This window comes from Poecilia mexicana, unplaced genomic scaffold (assembly GCF_051168715.1).
Source record: "Poecilia mexicana isolate PSO_F unplaced genomic scaffold, ASM5116871v1 scaffold_8, whole genome shotgun sequence".
Classification (NCBI taxonomy): Eukaryota; Metazoa; Chordata; class Actinopteri; order Cyprinodontiformes; family Poeciliidae; genus Poecilia; species Poecilia mexicana.
Genome location: NW_028263377.1, coordinates 20930002 through 20955177, shown reverse-complemented (window position 1 = coordinate 20955177; position 25176 = coordinate 20930002). Strand labels below are relative to the sequence as shown.

Here is a 25176-nt window from a genome sequence, read left to right as displayed (position 1 = left end):
ATCACATAATGGGTACGTGTACATCAGTTTGTAATGTCAGTACAAATTGACATTAAATATCTTCTGTGAAAGCCCTTAAAGGTTTGCTGGAGATCATTAGTGAACAAACGGCATCATAACGACCAAGGCATACAGCAAAAAGATCAGGGATGATTTGAAGTTTTAAGTAGAGAGCTGATAGAAAACAATATAGCAAACCTTTGGCATCTGGAGGAACACTGCTCCGTCAGTCATCAAAAAACGGAGCATGACCCAGCTGCAGGTTTTCCCAGGTATGGCAATCCACTTAAGCTTACAGGCTCGGCATAGGGAACATTCATCAGAAAGGAAGCCAAGAGGCCAATGGCAACTCTGGAGGAGCTACAGAGATCCACCACTCAGATAAGAGAATTTGTTGACAGGACATGATTAATATGGGCCCCAACTATCATGTGGAAGAAGCTGCTTTGATTAGATAAGACCAAACCAAAACATTTGGCCTACTTGCACATAAATGTTGTGTATGAAGCTAATAGAGTAAGTCATGCAAACCGCATACATGATCAGCATGACGTTGCTGGTCGCTTTTCTTCAGCAGGGACAGGGAAGTGACATGGGAGCGAAGATGGAACTAAACGGAAGGCAATCCTGGAATAAAACTTGTTGGAAGCTCCAAATAACTAGAGATTGAGGCGAAGGTTCACTGTCCAACAGGACAACAACCCAAAACTAATCAAGCCTACAATCCTAAAAGGAAATGTAGAATTATATCAAAGCATATTGTAAAAATGGTGCAGTCAAATGACAATCAGTGATAAGAGCTAGAAGCTGTTTTTCAACTATTCTCTACATGCAACCAGACTATAGTTCAAGAGCTTGAACATTTTTTAAACATTGGCAAAAACTTTAATCTTCAAATGTATGAGACATACCCCAAAAGACTTATAGATTTGTGCCTTTTTACTTTATACAAAACCCCAATTAAATACAATGCTGTCTGTGGTATTACCATGAGGAAATGTGGGAAAACTCAACGAGGTACAAATACTTTTTCAATAATCTAGATCTAAATATATGTATGTGGTTTACAGACATTCCTTTAGTTTATCTGAGCATCATAAATTTTCACAGCTCCGCATGCTGTTGCATTTAAAAGGCTCTGCTCTGCATGCCAGGACATGTTTCAATTGCGGTCACTATGGCCCGAGAGCAAGGACGGCACTTTTCTAACTTTAATTAATGTCACTGCTTTGTGATTAGACCCTGGACTGAAATCAATTACCCTTCACTTCTGGAGCTACTGCCAGAGTGAGGGTCACAAACTCATTGGCTTATGCATATTGCTAAGTTTAAAGTGTGTCACTACTGCTGATGTCACCATTGCAAAGTGTGCTGGCTGTGAAAAGTCTGCTGTTAATTTGGTCATTAGGTGTGATGACCTATTTGGAATACGTGGTTAAAGTCTGTGTGTGGTTGATTTGATCCAATCCATGACCTTTTGGGCAAGTGCATTGATCTGGTAGTTGGCACCAGAGTTTGTGAAATACAGATAGCAGTTTATCTCTTTTTCAAATTTACAGCCACACTAGCAAAAATTAGTTGTTTTTCTTCTTTAAACCAACTATGGACTGTTAATTTGGCACGTTTTATTTGATTTTTCCAGCTGATCGATTCAATCTAAGATGCTGAGTTTTGAAGAGTGACTGTACAAAAGAACGGATAAAAAGCATCGTCACCGTCTAAAATTCATCACCCAGTTACTCACCAAAATCTGGAACTATTGCTGCTAATTTCATGTCGTGAACCTCATCACCACAGAGGGGGAAGTGAGAATTTGTGAGACTTCTGTTCAGGACAGCTCAACAGTCACAACCTGTTCCCTTATGAGCTTAGTTGCTAGCATGAGTTCTGATATTTAATACAACATGAGCTACAGAAAAAAAAATCCCAAGTTATAAAGTACATCCCAGGATTTACTTCCTGTGCTAATTTCACTTCCAAATGTAATAAAACATTGGTTCTACATGTTCCAAATTTCTGACTTTCCAAAAACCTATTTGCCTTTTTATTATTTTCTTGAATTTGGACAGCCAACATGTTAAAGTAAAACATTTAATTTGACGTGTTCATTTTATCCTATTCAAGTTTTAACCCTTTTCTTGTATGTCAGTGGAAATTTTTAAATTAACCCCTCTACTTTACAGGAAAGGAAAATAGTTACTATTACTGGTAATTTTATTGTAACTTGTCACTGATAAATCTGTATAATCCGAAGTATAGCTTTATAATCTTTTCATCTTTTGTGAGATAGATCAAATTCCAAGTACAGTTTTTGGTACCTTGGCATTTAGGTTCAAGCATGTACTAAGATGTTTGCTGTACCACCCTACCTATACTCCTGACCCCTAACCTGTGAGAAAATATTGAGTAAATACAAAATAGCTTACGAAGGAGAAGTGAAAAAGCTATCCATTCTGGTTCTATGTAAAAATCTAATTACTTTCCTCATTAAATCACTAAATAGCTTTGATTTTACCCTTTTTTTTCTTTTTTTTGCTCATTAGAAAGCTGAGTTCAGTTGAACTGTCCACACCCAGGCCTAATTACTGCCAGACCTGTAGAATAAGAAATCCTTTAAATAGAACCTGTCTGACAACATGACATAGCCCAAAAGATCATAAAAAGCAATGCATAGTTTCCTAATCTATAGAAACTACCTAGCAAAATTCATTGACATCAGTCAATCTGGAAAGGGTTGCAAAGTATCTTCCAAGGTCTTGAGTCTCCAGGGCACCACGGTGGGACATTATACTCCAATAGTACAAACATGTACAAAGTGTTATGTACTTCCCCAAAATTACTCCAAAAGGACATTGATGAGTCATGCAAAAGATTCCAAAGAAAATTAGACCAAGAAGTTTAGTTAGTCAGTGTTCATGAATTTAGCAATAAATAAGAGGCTGGGGGAAAAGTCCATGCATGGGCAAAAAATACTTTTTGGAACAAATTGCTCTCCCACATTTGCCCCATGACATCTTAACGATCTCTAAGACTTTCAGCAAAGTATTTTCTAGACTGGTGAGATAAGAGTAGAAATTGGAAAGATGTGTGCCTTGTTAAATCTTGCGTAAACCACAGGACTTCAGGAAGAGAGCATCACACTGGCAATCACACATGGTGGTTGGTTGATGGTCAACAATTCTGAGCTTTGGCAGAAAGTCCTGTGGAGAATTTTAGTTCATCAGTCTGTGACCTTGACCTTTGAAATTCTACATTTAAATGCGATTCACATGAATTTGGCATGACTTTAAAAACCCTCTTCTTGCTTGCAAATCCTCCATTGTAGCTGAATCATAACAATTCGGTTGCAAACGCATACATATCATCTGTACTTGCTGGTCTCTGCGCACACACCTGCATGCGACCCAAACGACCATGTTGGCATACCGACAGGCACCGTAATCAATAATGCTTCAAGTCAGAGGGTGGTGCCAGATCCATAGCGGAAAAACATGGTTAGATCATGAGCAAAAAATGCAAAACGGCTACAAAGCGTATTTTAAAGAAATGCAGCAAGGATAACTGTGCTGGGGGTTTTTCTACCCTCATAGACGAGCAGGATTTAAAAATTACATTGATATTCTGCAACTTTCTTCTTTCTCTTCTTTTCTTCTCCTCCTACGAGTATTCTGTGTATAAACCAGGACATGTCCGCCCCCCTTAAACCCTGTAGTGAAAACTGTACATCTCTATTGAAATGTGATTATGCAGCTGAGCTAAGAAAAGTAACAGGGACACATGTTAATCTGCAAGGTCCAAGTGGCTCATGTCCATGGGCACAGCGAAGTACGTCAAGAAATTTAGTTTTTATTATCTCATATCTTTGAGTTCTCAATCACAGCCATATACCTAGTTTCTGTCGACCCTTACTTGTGTAATGCAGTACAGATTTTGTTACATATAAGAATAGTGGCTTAAACATTATTATAGGTGAAACTGAGAGTGAAAATGCTCATATGTGCCTCTTTATTACACACTAGCTTGCTTCTCCCCATTTCTGATGTGACTCGTTGACTGTTAGTCCACATGGGTATACTTAAAGGTCCACGCAAAACCTGCAGGAACAGTCATCCTCCCAGTTCATAGAAAAATAAAATTGCCTTCTCTAAATCTGCCACTGAGCTTTGATTTTCTTCTCTTTTTTGATGGATAGGAAGCCTTTTTTATTTCAGGAAGCCTTTGTCATGGCCAACTGTTTTCTGTTTTGCATTTGTGGAAAAGAGAAAGAAGCCAATGCTTGCACATCAGAAACTACTATATACTGTAGCTTTCCTCTCTCACTGATCCAAGCAAATTTTAATAATAATAATATAATTTTGTTTTGTAGTGGATTCCATTTTGTTTTTAACCACATGGTGAAAATCAAACAATCCTACATTTCTCACGCATCATGAATGGCAACAATAAAGTTTCTTATCTCTTTTTTTTCTTGTCAAATCTTACTTTTTACTTATTAAACTATAAATATTTGAGACTAGATGGTAGGAAAAGTTTTATTTTCTTCCTGTAATTCCACATAGTTCCCACCTGCTTGAGCTGATTAGTTTTCTTAAAGACTTAGTATGTATGCACACACCATCTTTCAAGTAATATCCACCTGAAACTGTTAAATCAATAAACATGAAACGGCATTCAAGTTTCCAGAGCTTCCAGTAAATCTCGTTCCAACTGAACCTGATGGTTCTCAGATATAATCAAGTACACCTGCAAGTTTCTTCGGGATGCATTTGTTTCACTGATCTTGTTTTATTTTGTGAGTTTAAACAAATATAAGCGGTTCATTTTGGTTGACCTGTGTTATTAAACCGGTGGCACTGCCAGGAGTTTATTTACTCATCTGATTTAATCTCCGGGATCCTGTATGCCAGGATTTTCCATTTCACTTTCTTAAACTGTCATTTTCATTGTTGCACAGCTCTCTGCTATAGCATAACAACAAACATGTTGGTGTCTCTCAAAGTGCAACCACTAAGAGTGCTGATCTCAAACCACACAGCTATAATTTTTAACACATTTCGAGTTTCAGCAGGTCTTGTGGTGATGCAATAAAATAACGATTTTCTTGTTGAGTTCATTTATACCTGGAGGGAAGAGTTAGCAGGAGGAGATGAGAGAGATGTGCTGTCTGTAGATGTGTGCTCACTCTGTTCTCCATGCTGCCTAATCCCCATATCAAATTGTTTCCTGCACTCCACAGGAAGTTGCCTGCTGAAGGCCTCGTCACCACAACCTCTGCTGGAGCTTCTGGGAATGTGGGGGTGGTAGCAGTAGATGTTGGAGGTTAGATTGGGGTAGTGGGGCTGTTGGACAGCTGTGGAGATGCAAAGCCCCCGCATCAATTATGCTCAAACGCTCGCTCTAAGCTTTAGGACTGTTTTTTATTACATGCTGTATAGTGCTGTGAAAAGTATTTGCTCCCTTACAGATTTTTTCTGCTTTGCATCTTTCACACTTTTATTTTTCAGATGCTGAAACAAACTTTAATATCAGAATAAGATGCGATGGGGATAGAAAGAGTCTTATTTGATTTATTTATATACTACGGTATGTAACTTTTCAAACAAAATTGTTTTTCCAGACAATATAACATGAGGCAGATAATTTGTGAAAAAAGCTAGCTCCTCTGCCTTTTCCTTGTGGTCCTGCAGCCATCTGCAGAAATGCATCATGCCCATTCGGAAGCAACCATTCGGAAGCAACCAGTCGGAGCCAGGATCATGGTCTTAGCTCTGTCAATCAGCCTCATGTATGCGGTGCTCAATATCCCAATGTCAAATTAACTTACTTATAGGAAAACTGTTTATCCCCCACTAGTGCTAACTAGTCTAAGCATTCATAGCTTGCTCTGGTCTGGTGAACCAGCTGTAGCATAGCAGAAAGCAAGTGGAAGTGAGCAACACATACATGCGAGTGATTGACAACATTAAGACCATCCTCCTTCTTCTGATTGGTTGTTTTTGACTGGGAGCGGCGTATTTCTGCAGATGACCATTGTTTTTTATATTCTGGGGGTGTTTTTTGTTTGGGTTTTTTTACAGATTATCTGTCTCAGATTATCGGTCTCATGTTTAACAGATATTTTACAAACATATTGTTTATTAAGGTTACTGCAGCTTTAGGCTTCAGGATGTCAAAAAGCTATTCAGACAAACCTGGAGCAATGTGAAATAGTAATTGCCTCATAAACCTCATGGCTGTATCGCCCATCATGACCACAACTGTTTGTATGTTGTGGAGGGATTTTGGCCCTTCTTTGTTTTAACATGGCGTCTATCACTTTGGTGAAGCAGTCACAAACCATCACGTTACCGCCCCCATTTTTGACTGTGGGTATTGTATTTTTTTCTGAAATACTTTTTTTTAATGTTATCAACAGACGTAATCAGAAGTACACCTCCCAAATAGTACCGCTTTAGTCATAAGAGCACAGAATATTTTCCCAAAACGGTGGTGCTTTCTGATAATTGTAAAACTGTTCTCTCTGCTCGGCAGTGGTTTCCACCGTGGCTGCCTCCCATGGATGTAGTTTTTGTTTGGTTTGTTGCAATTGAATCTTTACTCAGTAGTCCTGAGTAAAGATTACTGAATCTTTATTTAAGATTCAATAGTCTTGAATAGAGACTTCAAGAATATTGAATAATAATAACCACTCCATCCATGCGGTTCTCTCCCCTCCCATGGATGGAGTTTTTGTTTGGTTTGGTTTAATTGAATCTTTAATAGTGACTATAACGGAGGTAAGTGAGGCTTTGCAGTGCTACCACTTCATATAGGGTTTACCACTGCTTAATAGTTTCTCCATTTGTGGATATTGGCTCTCTCTTGCTGGCGTCTCAATGCCTTAGAAATGTCTTTGTGACCCTTTCAAGACTGACAGATGTCATTATCTTAGTTTCTCATTTATTTTGCCTTGGTGACAAGTGGGGCAATTATAAGCGCTCTTATCCCACATAGGACTAATTTGATTTGAATAGCTTTTATATCCAATTGGTGAAATCATCACATGAAAACTAAATTCTGTGTTTGTAAAATTTGTTTGAAACATGCATGATCAAAAAAGAAATCTGCAAAAACCTTTTCACTGATGTTGATTACGCTCACAAAACCTATTTACGAACTTTTGTTGCTAGGTTTGTGAAAGCAGCACCTAGAAAAACTACATCTTTAAAGAGTTATCTGATTTTCATCATTGTACCGATGGCCAATGCAACTTCATTTCTTTTTAAAATGTTTGAATGTTTTTTCTGTCTTATTTTCAGTGTATTTTGTAAGGAAACAGTCACAAATGAGTTTATCTTAAAATAACATTGAATGGCTCCTGTCTGCTAAGTGATGCTGACAACAAAAACAGCAATTTGTGGTACTTAGCTGATTTTCCACATTAACAAGCAGTCTCCGTAAAGGTTATTGGACATTAGCCTTGACTTTTTTTTTTTTTTTTTTTGGATACAATACTAAGGCAGACTAACAAGCAGCACTCAGTTTAAAAGCCAAACATGTTGTCCTGTTAACGGTTGAAACTGGGACTTGATGAAGTGTTTTTTTTTTTCTCTCCTATATCCTTCCCACAACCCCTCATTATTTTCCTATTTTATCCCTCAATATTTCCATAAGGAAAAGCAAATTTGACTTAGAAAGATGAACTTGCTTACATCCAGGTAAAATATTTAGAAAAATCCTTATTTCCCTGAAATAGTCCAGATGTCTTTACCATAAAGAAGGTGAGGGTTGTAAGTTATAGACAGGACTAGTATGCAAAGAGCTTTTCTGTTTTGGTTAGATTCTTTTTCACCATCACAGATTGGTGCGGATTAATCTGTTCATTTCTCGCTACTTTACGTTACTTATTTCTGCTTGAAACTCTAGCATGAGAGTCATTTAGGCGTTACCTTCTTTGAACTCACCCTTCATTAGTTACTTGATATCTCAAAAGCTTCTGGCACTCTAGTGATGATGCATCTCCAGAGGCTTCTCCTCAGTAAATTAGTTTATTTGTGTGTGCTAAATTGCTATTTTGGCATTGTAACAGTAGCAAACACCAGTCAAGAGATTCAGCTTCAACATGGGCACTTTGAATGCCAGACCACAAGCTCCCCTCAGGGAGTGTTTCTATACATACTGTCTGCATCCAGTTTGAGCTGTCTGGCTGTCTCTGCTATGCAACAGGCCTCATAAACAACCCAAAATAAGAGATGTCGTCACATTTCAGTGTTTATTTTAATGCATTTAAGCATACCCAGCAGTTCACCACTGCATCAAAGAAACTGGTGTAGTGATACCATATGACCTGAGGTGACCAAGTCCCGAATCGCTCTCGGTTCTGCTTTTGTGTCATGAATAATATAAATTTCCCCCCTGTATAATGGAACATTTTGTGGCTCTACACGTTTTACCATCTGAACATTAGTCTCTGTACTGGAACAACCATCTGCAAATTAAACATTATATAGAGACATCTTTGGGAATCATCTGAGAAATGACTTCAGCAGTCTTCAGTAAGATGAGTCTAAGCAGATAAGGCAATATTGGGATTTATTGATTACCACCGCCTTCCGTGTGGAGGAACCCTCTGCACTTATCTGATCGATAGTCACATAAATCAGCTGATGAAGGCTTGGGTGACTGGAGGCCAATAACTCTGGGAAGCAGGGCCCAATTTATTTGTCTCATCAGTAATCCCAGGAGGCGGTCAGAGGGGGAGGAGGACAGGAAGTCTTGAACCTCACATTTCGGCCCAGGAAATGGAGAAAATAAACAACTTATTAGATAAATAAACGAAGAGAGATAAAACCTCTCAGCAGTCTAATAGACTGAAAACTGGCCTTATTCTTAAGTAACTACAATTTTCCTATTCAGTCTTAAACTATGGAATTTATACAGATTTTCTACAAAATCCTGAAACTTTTTTCCTGCTTTTATATTTAAATGTGGACGTTCGTCTTTAGTTTACCACATGAAAAGTGCTCGTTCCTGTCTAACTCACTGATCATTTTAGTCACCAGTAACCAGACATACACTCAATAAAAAACCAGAAAAGAGTCATGCCATTGCATTTTTGACCTCAAGGCCATTTTATGTCTGAGTTTGTATCTGGACCCAAGCTTCTTGAAATGTGTTCAGTTGAGATGCCACACAAAGTACGGAAATTCCATGAAATTTAAGGTTAACTCTCATATGAAGGATTTATATTTTAATCTATGACAATCCAGTTAAAGTTTTTCCGTGTATTAGAGATTTCAACCGTTTCTAAAAATGTCCTGATGTCATTGGGGGAGGGGGGGAAACAAAACACAACAAAAACTACCACACTGCTGTATTAAAAGCTTGTTCCTGCTATGCCTCATTCTTGGTTTATGATAAAACTGATAATGAAACCTAACTTTGCAAAGATTTTGTCCTCAAATTTCCACACAGTCATCAAAACTGCAAGTAAAAATCTGGAAAATGTACTTTAGAATTTTTATGAACTTATCACCAGCCAATTCCAGACCAGATGCTAAAGTTAAAATCTATCTATGGTAGCTGCTTGATGGTTGGAAGATCAGCAAGAGAAAGAGCAGCCGTTCAGCAGATTTACAGATGTTTTTGATGTTTATGCTTTTAACTATCCAAGATGTGACCCCTTGACCCTTTTGCCTTCCTCTGACCGGCGCAAGCTGGCTGGCTGGGAGTCAGCCCGGCGTCGCCCTGTCACGTTTATTTTCAGTCGCCTGTTTGGCTCGCCAGCCAAAGTGATAAAAGAGACTCGAGCTGTCCACAGTGGCTTGCCGTGCATCAATGTGCGTTCGCAGGATTGCGTGCTGAGAGTGGTGGTGGGGGGCAAATGGGGGGAAAGAGAGAGGATGAGAAGGGAAAAGACGAGACACCGGATATTTGTGGCACTTCTTTCAATCCCCCCTGTCTGACCTTCTCCACTTAAGAGTATGTGACAGGCTTTTGAGTTGGCAGAGAGTGGCATGGTGATTGGAAGTTGGGTCTCACGGCCAGCACTGCGTCTCTGAGCCAGTTACAGTAGCCGGCCAGTTTTAGAGGAAGGCTTGAGTTGAGAGGGAAGCTGGGTTATTTACATTTTCTTTCTGCTCTTCTGCACAGGCACACTGTCTCTCAGTCACCTGTAAAAATGAAGAAACCGACCAATGAGGAGTATGGGATGGGGGTGGATGAAGAGCCAGATCTGATAGTAAAAGGTGAGTCTGAAGTTATTACTTTACTCTTTAATCATCATCAGTGAATTCAGTTGTTGTTGTGAAATACACAATGTGTTCAAGTGATATCATAATCAAATCCCTCACATATCTTCTTTGTATCACGTTGATGCTAACTGAATTCCTGACGGACGAAACTACAGAAAAAAACTCCTGGATGTTTTGATGAGCTAAATCACATATTTCATTTTTACATTTTACAAGATAAAAAACCTGCAACCCTAAATGGTAGAAACACCTAAATGTTGCTAGGTTAGGATTTTCCTTGTACTTTACTGTAGAAGGTGTTTCATGAGCCAAACTGTCTGTTGTCTTTGCCTCTCTTCCTGTGTTCATGTTATGAGAACTACTGGCATCAGTGGTCTTGTCTTCATGTCTACCATTTTTGATTAATGATCTCATGAGATATTCCTGTACAAATATGTTTTCTCTTTTACCTCTGCTGAAAGGGAGCAGTAAAATGCTGTTGCTTGGATATGTTGTGTCCTGTTTGGAATAGTGACACAAGCAGATTGCCTAATTCTGACTGCAGTTGCCATGCATCTCTGACTTGCCCTCCTCTCTACGCACCCTTCATTTCTCACTGTTGGGTTTTCTTTAAAACATTTCCTTGTAAAAGTATGCACGCCCCTTGAACTTTTAGACATTGTGTCACCTTGGAGATGCAAACGTCATTTGTGTTTAATTGAACCATTAGCTGTGAAGACGAAGGAAAACAATGCAACTTTTTCGTATCTAGAAGATTTGTATATGAATCATGCCCCCTTTTTTCTTACACACCTTACATAAAATCACTTGTAGCCATTTGCCTTCAGAAGTTTCCTAATTAGTAAATGGAGAATTAGGGTGCATGCATTCACACCAGCCCTGTTTAGTCCCCTTCAATCAAACTGTTTGCTTAGCAAGTCTGGTTCGTTTGAGGCGGCAGGAACTCTGGTCTACCTAAAAACTTTGGTCTTGGTTCAATTTAATTGAACTCCAGCATGGTTCAAATTCGTACGTGGATGCCAAGTGGACAGGAGACCACACCACTTCGAAAGCAGGAAGCAGTGAAAATATTTTTCAAAGGGTTTGGTTTGTTTGGCAGAGTGCAACATGAAAGCAAACCGCAAACCTGATAATGTGACAAACATTGCAATTTTGCAATAGACTCAAGCAAACCGAATCTATCAGACTATCAGGTGTAAAAACACCCTTAAATTTTGACCTACTATGTGTTACCACCATGGTGACTGTGGTAGTGGCAGCTTCACGCTTTGGGACAAGGGAGACGATGATGAAAATAATTGTTACGGGATGCATAAGGATTTAAACCAGATACAGCCAAACAGAGCTACAAGGGAATAATTTAGATTGAAGCACAGTTTGGCATTAAATAACCTTGGCAAAGTCTAGATCTGTGTCAGCACTGTTTTATGGAGATTGTCTTGCATTCCTTCCTCTTTCACTTCACGATTATTCACTACCTTGCATGCAAAACCCCAACCTAATACGTTGCAGCTTGCAGTTTTAAATTGAAAGAAATTAATAAAATAAGAAAAGTTTGAATACTTTTGCGAGGTGAAGTAGGTTCCTTTCCCTCTGTCATTTTTTGAAATTCCAACCATTGCACTATAGCAATCTTGATCAGAAATCACTAGACTGCACCAGAAAACACATTTTCACTGAGGGACACCTGAGGGTGTTTGATAATTCTGCTCATTTTTCTCAATAAGACTTTGAAGAAGGCCTCCATTAGTGCATTTCTCTTCCTGTACATGTTTATGTCTTCTTTTTTTCCCCCATCTAGACATCCTGAGGCTACGTGGGGCGAATATTGCCCCAGTATCTAAAATAGGGCACTGCCAATGCAGATATAGACTGATGGTGTGAGGATAAATTGTAAAACCCATGGAGTGGTGACAGAAAGAGATGTTGACATTGGTTTATTGACATACCTTTGTTGATTTATGGTTAAAATTACTCCTCACATGATGCATGGCTTTGCATGCTCCAGTAAACTGCAGCTTAGCAGTCTGGATGTGTCTGATCCAAAAGAAGAAAAAAGTTATGTGAGCATATTTTGCACAAATGTAAAGTTTGTCTTGCCACTTACAAATTTCATTAAAAAAACAAAAACAAACAAAAAAAAACATTGTTGGTCAATAGTAGGAATTTATTTCAGCTGTTTGTTGGCAAGTCAGAAGTTTTTCCTCTAATTTTATTTTTCAAAAGCAAAATGTTTCCCAAGTTTAATAAAGTGCAAAAAAACTGGCATAGATGTTTCCCCTGTAACGTATTCCAATGAATCTTAGTCAAACCAATTTGAATGCATGACTGTTTTTTACAGTAACATTATGCGTTGTTAAATTTGTGGAACAAAAATCCAGTATTCTGGAAGCAGTAGGAGGTTTGGAGGGAAAAAAAATGGAAATACACAGAGAGAGAGATTGTTTTCTCAATCTATGTTTGAGGGGGCAGGGCACTGAGAGGTCAGGGGTCACAAATGAAACAAATTAAGGGCGAGCCGTGGCCCTCAGGGGAAACATTAGCAGGCTACAGAGATGGGATCCAGATGGAAGAGCCTGAGAGGGTTATACACAGGGGGTCTGGGGACTCTTCTGCCCTTTCTGTCTTTTCCTTTCTCTGCTTTTTTTTCTAATCACACTGGTTAAAGTTGCCAAAAAGCACTGCATCTGTGGGACATCCTGTCTCTGTGACGGGAGAGGGGGGGGTGTCAGCAAGGCAGTTGTACCCCTCTCTCCTTGGCTCTTGCCCAGACAGCTTGTCTGTCTCCACCGTTCCACATCCAGTCCGTTGGTAAGCTACAACCCTGCTGTAGTTCATGATTTTTATTTATTTCCTGCTAGGATTTGATTTGGATTTCATCTGATGTGTAAAATAGATTTTTTTTTTTTTTTTTTTTTTTTTTTTACCTAAGCTATTTGTGGTGCTTTAACACAGATACAAAATACACTTATTTCGTATACGGAGGTATCCTTAAACGGGAATCTAGGTATACCCGTCAATAGATTTCTAGTTCTGAGCAGCACCAAAGCAGTGGGACCTTTGTATTGCCTGGGAAAACTCTGGTTCAAGGTTCAGAGTTGGGAGAGAGGGGAAATGGAGAAGATGAAAGGAAATAGGAAGAGAGCAAGTACAGAAGGAAGAAAGATGCCGGCGAAATAAACACTGGCTGACAGGTGGCACACAGCTTGCTAACCACAGAGGAAGCCGTGATGCTGATCGTGGCGTCATTAGTTTTCACAGGGTTCGAGGCTGAAAGTCTATTTCCTAATTGTCCCTTTTAAAAGCATTCCCAAGACGGGCTGAAAGAGCCATGTGCTCTCGCATGAAGCCGCCATGTATTTGTTCCTCTGCCATTCCTAAACACCGCCTAGACCTGCACCGGGCGGCTTACGACGGCTCTCCGTGCTCTCACTGCTCTCACTGGAGAGCCGTCGCCCTCCATATAAACTTTGATCAACACCATAACCACTACCAGAACTCATCAGCCTACTTCTGTTTGTCTACAGGCAGAGTTTGAATTGGGCTCTACCAGACTTACTTATTTATCTGTTCTCAGATTAAATACTTAAGAACGATTTGCACACATAGCCGAAGGGAGGAGAAGTTCACTGTTTGGGAACAGTGGTTCTGTTTTGCTGCAGTCTTAACCAACCCTCAGCGCTTTGGGAGTAAAACAGTATTGCATTGTAGAGACGGGCCTGGCGAGTACAGAAGGCATGTCTACAAGCATGACTGCTGTAGTCTCTTTGTCTCCCTTTCTGTCACTGTGTTCTAGTAACACTCTCTCCTTCTCACTCTGTCCGGCTCAAAAGTGGTAATTATGTTGGTTGCATGCAACAACTACTCTCTGTTCTATTAGCTGCTTGTATTTTCGTCCACTTGTGCAGTGGTTCTGAAACATTTTATAACGGTAACTACACTTTCCAAGTATCGCCACACCATACAGCAATAGTAAGGATGCATCTTATTCAGCTGGGATATCATTGAAAAGTTGAACACGATGCACATCGATGACATCAGATGCGTTAAATGTGACTGTGCTATTTTCTATCAAATCGTCTGCCCCTCGTCAGCGTTTCACTCTCCAAGATATGTTCTCAAACTTGTTGCATTGAGGACAGCTGAAGCTCCTGATGAAATTCCTCAAGACTGGAAACTAATACAGTATCCTATCTAAGTGCACTTCAATTGCCAATTAATGTGTCAATTCATGAGACACACTAAAGCACTCTAGATGTGCATTCTCCTTTAATTTATTTCAGCAATTCATTCCAACAAGTAAAACTCAATAGATTAATTACAAACTGTGTATCATGTCTGTGGTTACACCTGTTTTTTGTTGCCCTTTTTCTTTTTTTCTTCCACTCAATTTTCCATTAAAATGCCTGCATAAAGCACTTTGTATCAGCAGTCTTTCTCATAATTGTGTTGGCAATAACATAACATTTCTGACTTAAACTGTTGTATTGTACATTTCATCAAATTTTCTGAGAAACTGAGTTTTAAGATTTTAACTGTAAGCTATAACTATCATAAAAGAAAGTATAAAAATCCCACAAAGTTTGAGTTCAAAGTGCAAAAAGTTTTTTTTCCCACCAATAGACTTCCAGAACGGCCAATATGGTACTTGTTGAAGTTATACTTTGGTTTGAGAACCACAGTCCAGTTTTTACCCAAACAAGTTAGAATTTATGGAAATTTAATGAAGTTAAAGCTGCTTCAGTGAAAGTAATAAGATCTTTGTCGGTATTTGTGTGTTGGCTTATTTTTGTAAATGTGCTCTGTTTCTTGTGTGGGAATTAAATATAAACCTACAACTTGAACCCAAACAAGTACTGTTGATTCTGTAAGCAAATCTTCTAATTGTTTTGTTGATTTCTTTTTTTGTTTGTTTTGAATTTGTCAAATAATGCTGGTGTTTATTTTTTGTTTAAAAAAAAAAAAAGGTTGGCTTTTACGGGAGGTTGGTGGCAGCTGGATAAAGCACCGTCGGTACTGGTTTGTGCTGAGCCAGGATTCCCTCGACTACTACACCGGGCCAGAGAAAGGCGCTCGGAGACTGGGCACGCTGGTCCTCACCAGTCTCTGCTCTGTCATTTGGCCAGACAAGCAAACCTACAAAGAAGCAGGTGAGCTCAGGAAATGTATGTTTATGCTCAGAAAGTGCACAGAAATAGGCAGAAACAGTCTTGCGTGGTTTCCAAGAATGTATGTAAAGCCAGACATGCTTCAAGTCTTTACCGGGAATCATTAGATGGAGTTTTCCCTTGTATTGTCTTCAAAGATGTGTCTTTAGAGCCCTTTTCCTTCCCTACTGTGACACATACACGTACTTTTGGGAAATCCCAGTTGTACTTTCTTCCAAAAACATGACTCAAGGCTGAATTGGAAGCCTCTGTCCACCATTTCCCTTTTTTAGATTACCAAAACAAAAGAATGAAAGATTTCAGAAGACAACTCTTTGTTGTGTGACACTGGGATGACCCTGTTCTTGTCACTGTCATAGTCTGTCTGTCTGCCTGGATGTTCTTCAGTGGAGGAGATTATGTCCTGCTGACTTAACCAAAACCACTTGAAACATCTTGACTTGTTCTTTAAATCCAAGCCAAAACATGTTTCTTGCTAAATCATTGCACCCAGGGACTTTTTTGTACAGAAGTGTACTTTCAACAGTGGCTGTGTCACAAACACTACTTCAATACTTTTGTGTTTCCTGTAAGTCACTGAGAAATTTGTCAATAAGCAGTTGCAAGAAAGCTTTACTTAAGATTATCTTTGCTTAATTTGTGGCTTGTATCTTTATCTAGAAGCTAAGCTTAGTCACGTAATAGCCATGTAGCTGCTGTTAGCGTAAAAGGCTATATCTTCCTTTGAGAAACCAGGAAGCAGGTTCTTCTTCTTCATTTTTTTTTTTTTTTAGATTGATTTTGCATTTTTTCTTCTCTAAGGCCAGATTTACTGCAGAAAAACTGTTCTTGTTTGGTTTTGGTGTGGCTTGAGGTTTTGCTTGGCCTGACATTTGATCCTCAGTGAATCCGTGAGAGGAAGTTGAAGAGAGTAAGAGAAAGTCTAGATGTTTCCGTACATGACTACTTCCTTTTAACTTAAATTACACTCAAAGATCAGGTTCAGGTTAGACTTGTGTGATTTCTTTCTCATGTTTTTTTCAGGTTACTGGAGCATTACTGTTTATGGACGGAAGCACTGCTACAGGCTGTACACCAAGCATTTCAATGAAGCAGTGCACTGGGCCTGCGCCATCCAAAAAATCATCGATACAAAATCTCCAGTGGAAACGCCGACACAACTTTTGATTCGAGACATCGAGGTGAGCCACATGATAAACATACATAAGCATGCACACAATTCCTGCCAACTACTTGTGATAAGAGCCACCAAACACAAACAGCCATCGGACTGCTCATTATTCAAGCCGCTTTGTTATCATGGAAACCACACGGCCACATCATTCTGGGAATCCAAAGTTTACTCTAGACCCTTTTTTTCCCTTTTCAATGAACTCTTCATGTAATCAAACTATGACGGCATACAAAAACATAACAATAAAGGTATTTCCAGGTATTTAAATATAACTTTCCCAAGCATGCAGTGTATTTTATATACAATTTGAGAGGAGTTGAAAGAGAATAGTGTGTGTTGGAATCTCATTTGGCAGAAAGGGAACTTTTATTGCATCAGCCCATCCTTGGGGGTTAGAAAAGGGGCAGGTTTTGGCAAAGGAGGTGGAACAGGGCAAGGCAAGAAGCTTTGGGTCCAGATAAGCAGCCCTTTGCTTGGCCTCCTGTGTCCGTAATCTCTCAACGAGACTCTCTAATCTTCAAGAAAGTGGTTAATCTACTTGCCCGTGTCTATCACTGTGTGTTCAGCTAGAGGGGGCCGAGCTCACACTTGGAAGAAAAGAAGAAACCTGCTTTTTAAAGGTCTCTTCCTTCGTCTGTTTAGCAGATTGAAAGCAGAGCGTGAGTGAAAAACGAGAAAAATTTAAATTAGAAAAAGGTTTGAAGCATAACCAACGCAGCAAAGGAAAAAAATGTGCAATTGGACTAAAAGAATCAAGATAATCAACACCATTTTGAAAGTTCACTTAAAAACATTCGCTTTTGATCATGGAAAGTCTGAATTACTTTTCGGACAATGAAAGAATCCAAAAAACTTTGCCAGAGCTTTATTTGTGTATGTTGGAGCAATCAGCATTTTCCTTAAAAGTACTGGCAGCTTTGAAGTGACTTAGGTTTGTGTTTGTCTGTGATAGATGTTGTGCAGTATTTTTCCAAACTGGTTTCAAACCATGACGATCACTTATTAGCCCCAAATTTGTTTACAATAAACCTTCCAGTACATATATGACACTTCTTCACATTTCACTCAGAAACTTAGATGTGTTTTATTGAAGCTGCATGTGTTGGATTGACACAAAGTTGTCTATAGTTGTGAAGTGGAAAGAAAACGATGCATGTGCTTTTAAATGCTTTCCAAAAGCTTCTCGCCCAGTTCCGAAAGAATACTTTGAATTTTGTGGCTGTAATGTGTCATGTGTGAAGATATTTTTGCTGCATTTAGTTCAACTTTTGCAAGACTCAAGTGTGTTTTCTTACATTCTTAGTTAAAAAGCGCAACTTTCTAGATCTAACTCTATCATTATTATCTTCATTTCCTGTGAAAAACAGCTGAGTTGCTGATTTCGCCACAGAGCAGCATCTCATTCCCACAGCACAAACGGAAGACTGTTAAATTTGCCACACTAAGAAGGGTAGAGTTGACTCGCTTCACAGTGAGGCAGACCTAGAGAGAGAGAGAGAGAGAGAAAAATATGGAGGAATTGGAGTAGTTGCAGAGTCAGGAGAGAGCCAGAGCCGTTGCAACGTTACTAATGAGCAACAGGTGTTCGGGGGCAGTAGCGTGGAAGCCATCTGTACTGCTGGAAGGCATCTTTCCACATACACAGTGAAAGACAGAAATGCACGCACAGTCAACCCATTGACACCGGCGGATAAAGTATAACATGTCAGTCATGCAAGTGTTGTGCTGGGTCATCACTTGACCTTCCTGTTGCTTTTGAAAGCTGCCAGAGCCGAATTGTGACCCTGGTCAGATCAACCTTGGTCACCTCAGACGGACGAAAGCACGCGTTAAATCACAGATGCTGACAGCCCTCCCGACTGATCTCAGGAACACGGAATGAATATGATATTGTACAGTGGTCGATTTTTTTTTTGTTTGTTTGCACACAGGAGAATAAGTTCAACCCGGAGGTGGTGGAGCACATCTACCAACACAACACCATTCTTAAATACACCCAGGGCCCCCTCTATGCTCCTCTGCTTCCTTTCCCTTACGGCAATCTGGAGCACACATGTGAGTACCTCAAGATTTACACGTCAAACACGACAATCACTACAGTTTCATTTTAGTATCTGTACCATGCAATCGTATCTCTTCAGACCACAATGGGAAGGGCTACGGCTCGGTGCGTGAGGAGGCGGTGAAGCTCTTCAACTGCCTGCAGCAGCTGGAGTCGGCGCGGGAGCCGGTTCCAATCATCCAGGGCGTGCTGCAGACCTGCCTGGACCTGCGGCCCCTCCGTGACGAGGTCTACTGTCAGCTCGTGAAGCAGACCAGCCACACGCCTTCCCCGAACACTGCTGCGCATCTCCGTTACTGGCAGCTCCTCACCTGCATGAGCTGCACCTTTCTGCCGGGGTCCACCGTGCTCAAATACCTGAGGTTCCACCTCAAAAGGTAAGAGCTACTCAAAGGCTCACTCTATTAGAATATATTAGAAGCCGTTTTGTTACATACATTTGGAAAATTAAGAACATGCATGGACTGGCATGAGATTCTCATTGGCATTTTGAGTGTGATCTGATAACCGATGAGCAGAAGTTGTACCTGATGCAAAATAATCAAAACTAAAATATCGCATACATAACAATGTTACAATTTCAAATAAACACACTAAATTTAATAGTTTTAGGTGTTAGTATTAACACAGTACAGCATGTTGATATTAGTTGCCAGTCAGGCTATCTGCTCTTCTAGCAAGCCTGCAGTCAGACTATTAGCTTCCTAACTGAGGCTTTAAAGCAGTGGAGTGTCGTGGGTTTGGACAATGGTGAGCGATTCTGTTTATACTCAGATTTTACGAGTTTCTAGTTAGAATTCCTCTGAAGTCCTCTGATTTTTGACTGGGACACTTGAAGCTCACCAACAATCTCCAAGTCCTCCATCCAACATAGCAGCTGTACAAATATAGAATATTGCTACAGCATTTATTGGCACTTGTATTTTATTAAATTAGTGGCAGACATGATACTGTAAAATATGTGTTTGCGAACATGTTCATTTTGTTTGAATGCACGAAATGTTTTCCTTTCTGAATGTTCCGGTCTCAACTCTACCGTAACGTCATTCAGAGCCCCGTCATCCAAAGCAACCCAAGACACATGCAACTGGAAAAAACTGAGGCCAGAATGGCACTTTTTCTGTCATTAGAAGGATTTGAAAAAAATAATTTTAAGAGTTTTAAATTGAAACTTTTTAAACCTTACCAAGCACCGACATCAGGACCCTTTTTTTTTCTAGAACATGTTTTTGCAGAAACCACCTTTCATCTTTTAATTGTTGCATTTTCAAGCAGACAATAAGGGATTCTTTTAAATATTTATTTTTCTACCTCTGACTCATCTTTGTGCAAAGGTTGTTTTCTTGAAGAAAAGGGGAAAACAAAGGAACATTTCGTTTGGCATTGGCAGTTTGAAGTAACAGAGTCCAGTCGTCAGATTTTTACATTGGACTGAGCCGCGTTAAACTGAATGTGACATCAGGCCAGGAGTTGGTTGTTGGTGACAGGGAGGAGCTTGCGATGCAGAACAGGTTTAGCTGGGAGATGAAGGTGAACCAGTAGTGGCAGGGAGACTGCAGAGTCTAGACGTTAGACAAAAAGCAGGCGCCAGTATCCCTAACCACTAGTTTAGATATAGTAGCATGATATGCTCCACATTGTTAGCATGCTCCCGAGGACAGATACAGTGTTCGAGGGCTGGATTTGCAGGTCTGAATTAGCCCCTCTGTCAAGCCTGCTTATCCAAGTTGTTAGCAGCGCTGAGCCTCCTGCTCTAGACTTTCCAACACCGTGCCATCAAACCGCCAACGTTTTCTATCTATGTTTCTACACTGGGAATTGCCCTCTAGCTAATGGAACAGTTGCATGCAATGGCAATTTATAATAACACTGTGGAACTCGCTGGCTCTGTGTTTTGATACGTCTTGCTGTCGCTCTCACGCACTTTCTCTCTCTGCGGATCAGCGCTGAGGCTGCAGCTGGGCAGGAGCTGAGTCTGGAGCTGGGCACCGGGCCCAAAAACCTCTCCTCCTCCTCCTCCTCTCCCCCGGTGCCCTGAGAAACCCCCGGGGAATGTCTGCTGTCAGAGGGAATAGGCCAGGAGAAAGAAAGCAGAGCAGGAGGGGGGCAAGAAAGCAGGAAGCAGCAGAAAGGGCCAAAGAGAGGAGAGTAAAGGAAGGATCGCAGAGGCTCAGCGGAACATTCCTGATTATGTTTCAGCAGGACAAATCCCACCCTGTGGCCATACAGTTATGAGATGGCAGGACATTGGAGTGAATGAGTGTGCTTCTCTGTGTCTGGCAAACGGTTTCTTAGATTTTTCGGTCGTATGCGCGTTTCGATTTTTAGATGAATGCTTGAGCATTATTGTTTCCTTCCTTTCCCGTCCCTCTCTGTTTACACAGGGCTGAACTATTAGCTCCATTACACCATATTTCACGCCCTTTATTGCTCACAAAGAGTGTCAGACTTCAGGCTCCATTTGATATTTGTGCACCTCTTCCCCATCCCCTCCTTTTTTCTTTCTTTTTTTTTTCTTTCTTCATAATTAAACGCGCACTGAGCTTCACCTAGCACTCCTGGACAGTCCGCTGGGAGGAAGCAGCAGGTCACTGCCGCTCACAGGAGCGGAAACACCTCTTCCTATTCCCAAAGTCCAAAGTCAAACATGTTTTCTTTTCCATTATGCTTTTATTTGAAGGACTGGGTGATATTGACTCTTTTAAGTCTTTAACAGGTCGAGTGAGAACATTTCTCATTCCTCGCCTCATTTACTTTTAACATTTCCAGACCGAGGAAAGGTAAAGAATGAAGCTCAATCAAAGGGATGATGTGGAAGGACAAAAAGTTCAAAGATTGGGCCTAACATCAACAGGATTAACAAATCCTCTCTTTCTAAATCATGAGTTGTAGTTTATATTGCATGTGCACAGAGGCAACATATTTTCATTCTCTCATCCTTTTCCTGCTTCCTGCAGAATTCAGAGCCAGAGTCCTGAATCCGAGATGGATAACTACGCGTCGTTCATCAGCGAGGCTTTGGAAAAAACAAAATGCCGCGAGTGTGTGCCATCGTGGGAGGAGATCCAGATGCTGATGAACCGACAGGAGATGCTGTGCACCGTGCACTACCCTGGCCCCGGCTCCTGCCAGCTCTACATCAGCTCTCACACCACTGCCAACGAGGTTTGGGAGCATTTATCAGTGTTCAGCTTGTATGGCTAAAGCTCTTCAGATTCTTGCACGTGTTTTTGTTTAAACTGTGAAAGACACGCCTTGGATTCAGAGCATCAACAACCCCAAACTTTTTTTTCCCCAAACGGTCTTCTCCCCTGCCTGTCATCAGGTGGTTCGAAGGATGCAAGAGAAGCTGGGCCTTCAAGACAGCAAAAATACATTTGCACTGTATGAGCAGAATGCACTGTGGGAGCAGCCGGTCGCCGGGAACTCTCTGATCGCCGACGTCCTGACCAGGTATGAAAAGGGATTTGTGGTTTTCACGTTTTAAAAAGCAGACAGTGCCAAAAATCTGTCACAAATCAAAGCTATCTGTGACACCAAGAATGCCTTTAATGCAGAGGCAGACTGTGTATTACAATGCAATACAAGATCACTGGAATATTATTTGCTGGCACCACTCCCGTTTGTGCAACTCCCTTTTACCGGTAGGACGGCACTTGAACTATAATATTTTACAGTCTTGGAGCGCACAGAGAGATGTTTGACCAATCTCAATTTAGGTCTCAAATTGAAATGGCAAAGAAAAGACGCTGACTTTGGTTCTGGCGATGCATTTCATTACGTTGGATTCTTATCCAGATTCTTATTTTCACTCTCATAGTATATCAAACTATTCATAATGTGGTGCACTTAAGATTTTTCTTGGATTTTTGGAAGTAGAAATGACCCACAGCATCACAGATCCTCCACCATGCTTAACGGTGGATGTAAAGTACTTTCCCACATGTATCTTTTCACCCGGGGTATTTGTTGTTGTGTTGTGTTTTAGTCTGATCTGACAACAGTACACAGCTCCAGTGTACATTTTTGATGTTAGGAAAGAAGACACTTTTTATTCGCACCTCTTTCTCGTCTAACTGGTTGGCCTGCAGAGAGAGTCTAATGGTTGTTATGGAAAGTTGGGTGACTTCAAGATGACTCTTCGTGACAGTTCAGTGAGCTGCCAAGATGTTCTAACCGTCCTGCTCACAGCGCGTAGGTGACACAGTTCAAGTTGTTTCAAACTTGAATAGTCTGACTGTAAATATCTAGACGTTTAGGTGAGGAGTTATTTTTGTAGCCGTTTGCTGATGCACCAAGGTCAACACACTCTTATCTTACTTGACTGGCATGGACTCGTCTTTCTCATTCTGAAGGTTGGCTGAGAGAAATAGGCTCAGTAAGCTGGATTTACTTTTAGGCTTTTTTTTTTCTTTTGATATATATAATTTTTTTTTTCTTTTAATTAGATGCTACATTCTTGCTTGTGTCTTTAAGTCCATCTGACCTTTTCTGTTCTTTCTGGCCAAACCTGACGGCCTGCTTGGAAAAAGGACGAGTGCAAGTAGTTGCAGAAAGAAACTAGGAAAGATTAATTTGATTGTTGTTTCTACAACAAATACTCTCAAATTGTGTGAGGATAGGCTAAAGACAAGCTGTCTTTACAACTGCATTGCATTAACTGCTCCTTTTCCTCTGACCTCTGTGCAGCTTCACCACCAAAGAGTCGGAGTCTCAATCCCAGTGGAAACTGTGTTTTAAGCTCTACTGTCTGTTGGATGCAGACGGCATATCAGTGGACAGCATCGAGTATTTATTCCTCTTCGAGCAGGTGATGTTGCAATAAGCCAAAAGGGTATTTTCTCTTTCTGCTGTCCCCTTAATAAGTGACTTAATGATGTGATTTATGGCCCTGCAGTGAGTTGTTCTTCCTACTCCGTTGGTTTATTCATGATTTTCCAGGACAATATTGAGTCACAGTTAGTGATTGCAGGAGAGAACATAGAAAGCATAAAAAGTATGACTAAGAGTGCTGGTTGCAGTGCAGTAGGGTCGAAAGGTAGCTTCATTACAGCATTTTCTTTTTTCCTGAGGACTCCTATAAAAGATTTATAAGGCGCAATAAAACAGGGTGGGCCAAAAAATGATTGGATTCAGGTTATTAGTAACAGCCGTGTCCTTCCGTCTCTCCTGGTCTTTCCGCTGCAGTGCCATGAGATGGTGGTGCGCGGTCAGCTCCCAGCATGCGAGGAGGACCTGCTTGCCTTGGCGGCCCTCAGGCTTCAGACCCTCATGGGCGACTTCAGCACGCACGCCCCCTTCCCGCCTCTGGACGAGCTTTTCCCCGGCCACATGCTTGAAACGCGGGTGCTCATGTCGCTCTCGGCCCCGCAGGCGGCGCCCCCCTGCCAGGTGGCGGGTCAGGACTGTCCCGCCACGCAGCGGTTCCCTACAGGCCTCCTGGCCGGGACGCTGTGGAGCCACTCGGCCACGGTTGCACACAAGCAAAAGATGGAGAACGACAAGCGCCTGCGCAGCCGCCTGAAGGAGGAAGCGGCAGCGGTGACGACGGCCATCTTGGAGCGTTGGAAGGGTCTGGCTGGGCACAGTAGCAGGGACAGTATGGCTGCCTACCTCACAATTGCACGCCAGTGGTCGGGCTTTGGATGCACTCTCTATGAAGTGGACTTTTACATTGTGAGTATTTTTGATGGGAGTCGCTTGAGGTTTCCCCATCTGGAATTGCTCCATTCTCTCATTTTTAATATTCTTTTTGTGTGTTTTGCAGAGTTCAAAAGGGAATTTCTCTCAGAAACTGTGGCTGGGTGTCGCTGCTACATCTGTGTCCATCTACAAGCAGGGAGAATCGGAGGCCCTGGAGTCCTTTCCTTATGGCCAGATCTGCTCTTACGGTGTATCTGACAGCAACACCTTCAAGATCACAGCTGGCGATCGGGATCTAATATTTGAAACCAGCAAGGTAAGGTGGGGCACACACATCCCCGAGTCTGCAAACGCAGAGTAACAAACTCTACTCCTCTCCATCGCAGTCTTTACAGAGACAAGGAGCCTTATCAGCAAGTTGCGTCCTGCAGTATAAGAGAAGAGGCACCCTGTCTTCTCACCATACCCCCCCGTCTTCCTTCCAGCTCTTTGACCAACTTAAAAAACCCTCGTTATTTCAGTCTGAATCGAGGGCACACAACCTGCCGCCTCTGTCTAACCAGTCGCAACCACCACAAGTTAAACTTCCTGGTATTAAATGCCGTCGGGGCTGTGCTTTATTGCTGTGGTTAGATTAAAATATTAGGCTAAACATTTCTCAGAACTGTGGATGCTCTTCCAGAGAGACACTCCCTCCCCCCCCCGTCGAGAACAAATCTTGCCTTTCACTACACTGACTTCCTTGCATCTTCCCACACGGAACAAAAAATCCCTCTGTGATCTCTCATGAGGCACAAGAGTGGCTTTTATTTATTTATTGGGCTCACAGGCAAATTGGAGTGCAGCTCAGTAAGACTTCTTCTTTTATGAACCTAAGTTTTAGAAGTGTAGAATTTT

General features: G+C 41.1%; 1 protein-coding gene across 1 annotated transcript in view; it reads left to right on the top strand.

The window, feature by feature from the left end:
* The window catches only part of plekhh3 (pleckstrin homology, MyTH4 and FERM domain containing H3), a 38548-nt gene that overhangs the window by 10679 nt on the left and 2693 nt on the right, over positions 1-25176 (top strand). The window contains exons 3-12 of the mRNA XM_014986509.2: positions 10132-10226; positions 15200-15382; positions 16424-16581; positions 18506-18629; positions 18716-19013; positions 21594-21801; positions 21962-22089; positions 23326-23446; positions 23824-24312; positions 24404-24595. Coding sequence (XP_014841995.1) covers positions 10132-10226; positions 15200-15382; positions 16424-16581; positions 18506-18629; positions 18716-19013; positions 21594-21801; positions 21962-22089; positions 23326-23446; positions 23824-24312; positions 24404-24595 — 1996 coding nt within the window. The remainder of the gene's footprint in view (positions 1-10131; positions 10227-15199; positions 15383-16423; positions 16582-18505; positions 18630-18715; positions 19014-21593; positions 21802-21961; positions 22090-23325; positions 23447-23823; positions 24313-24403; positions 24596-25176) is intronic.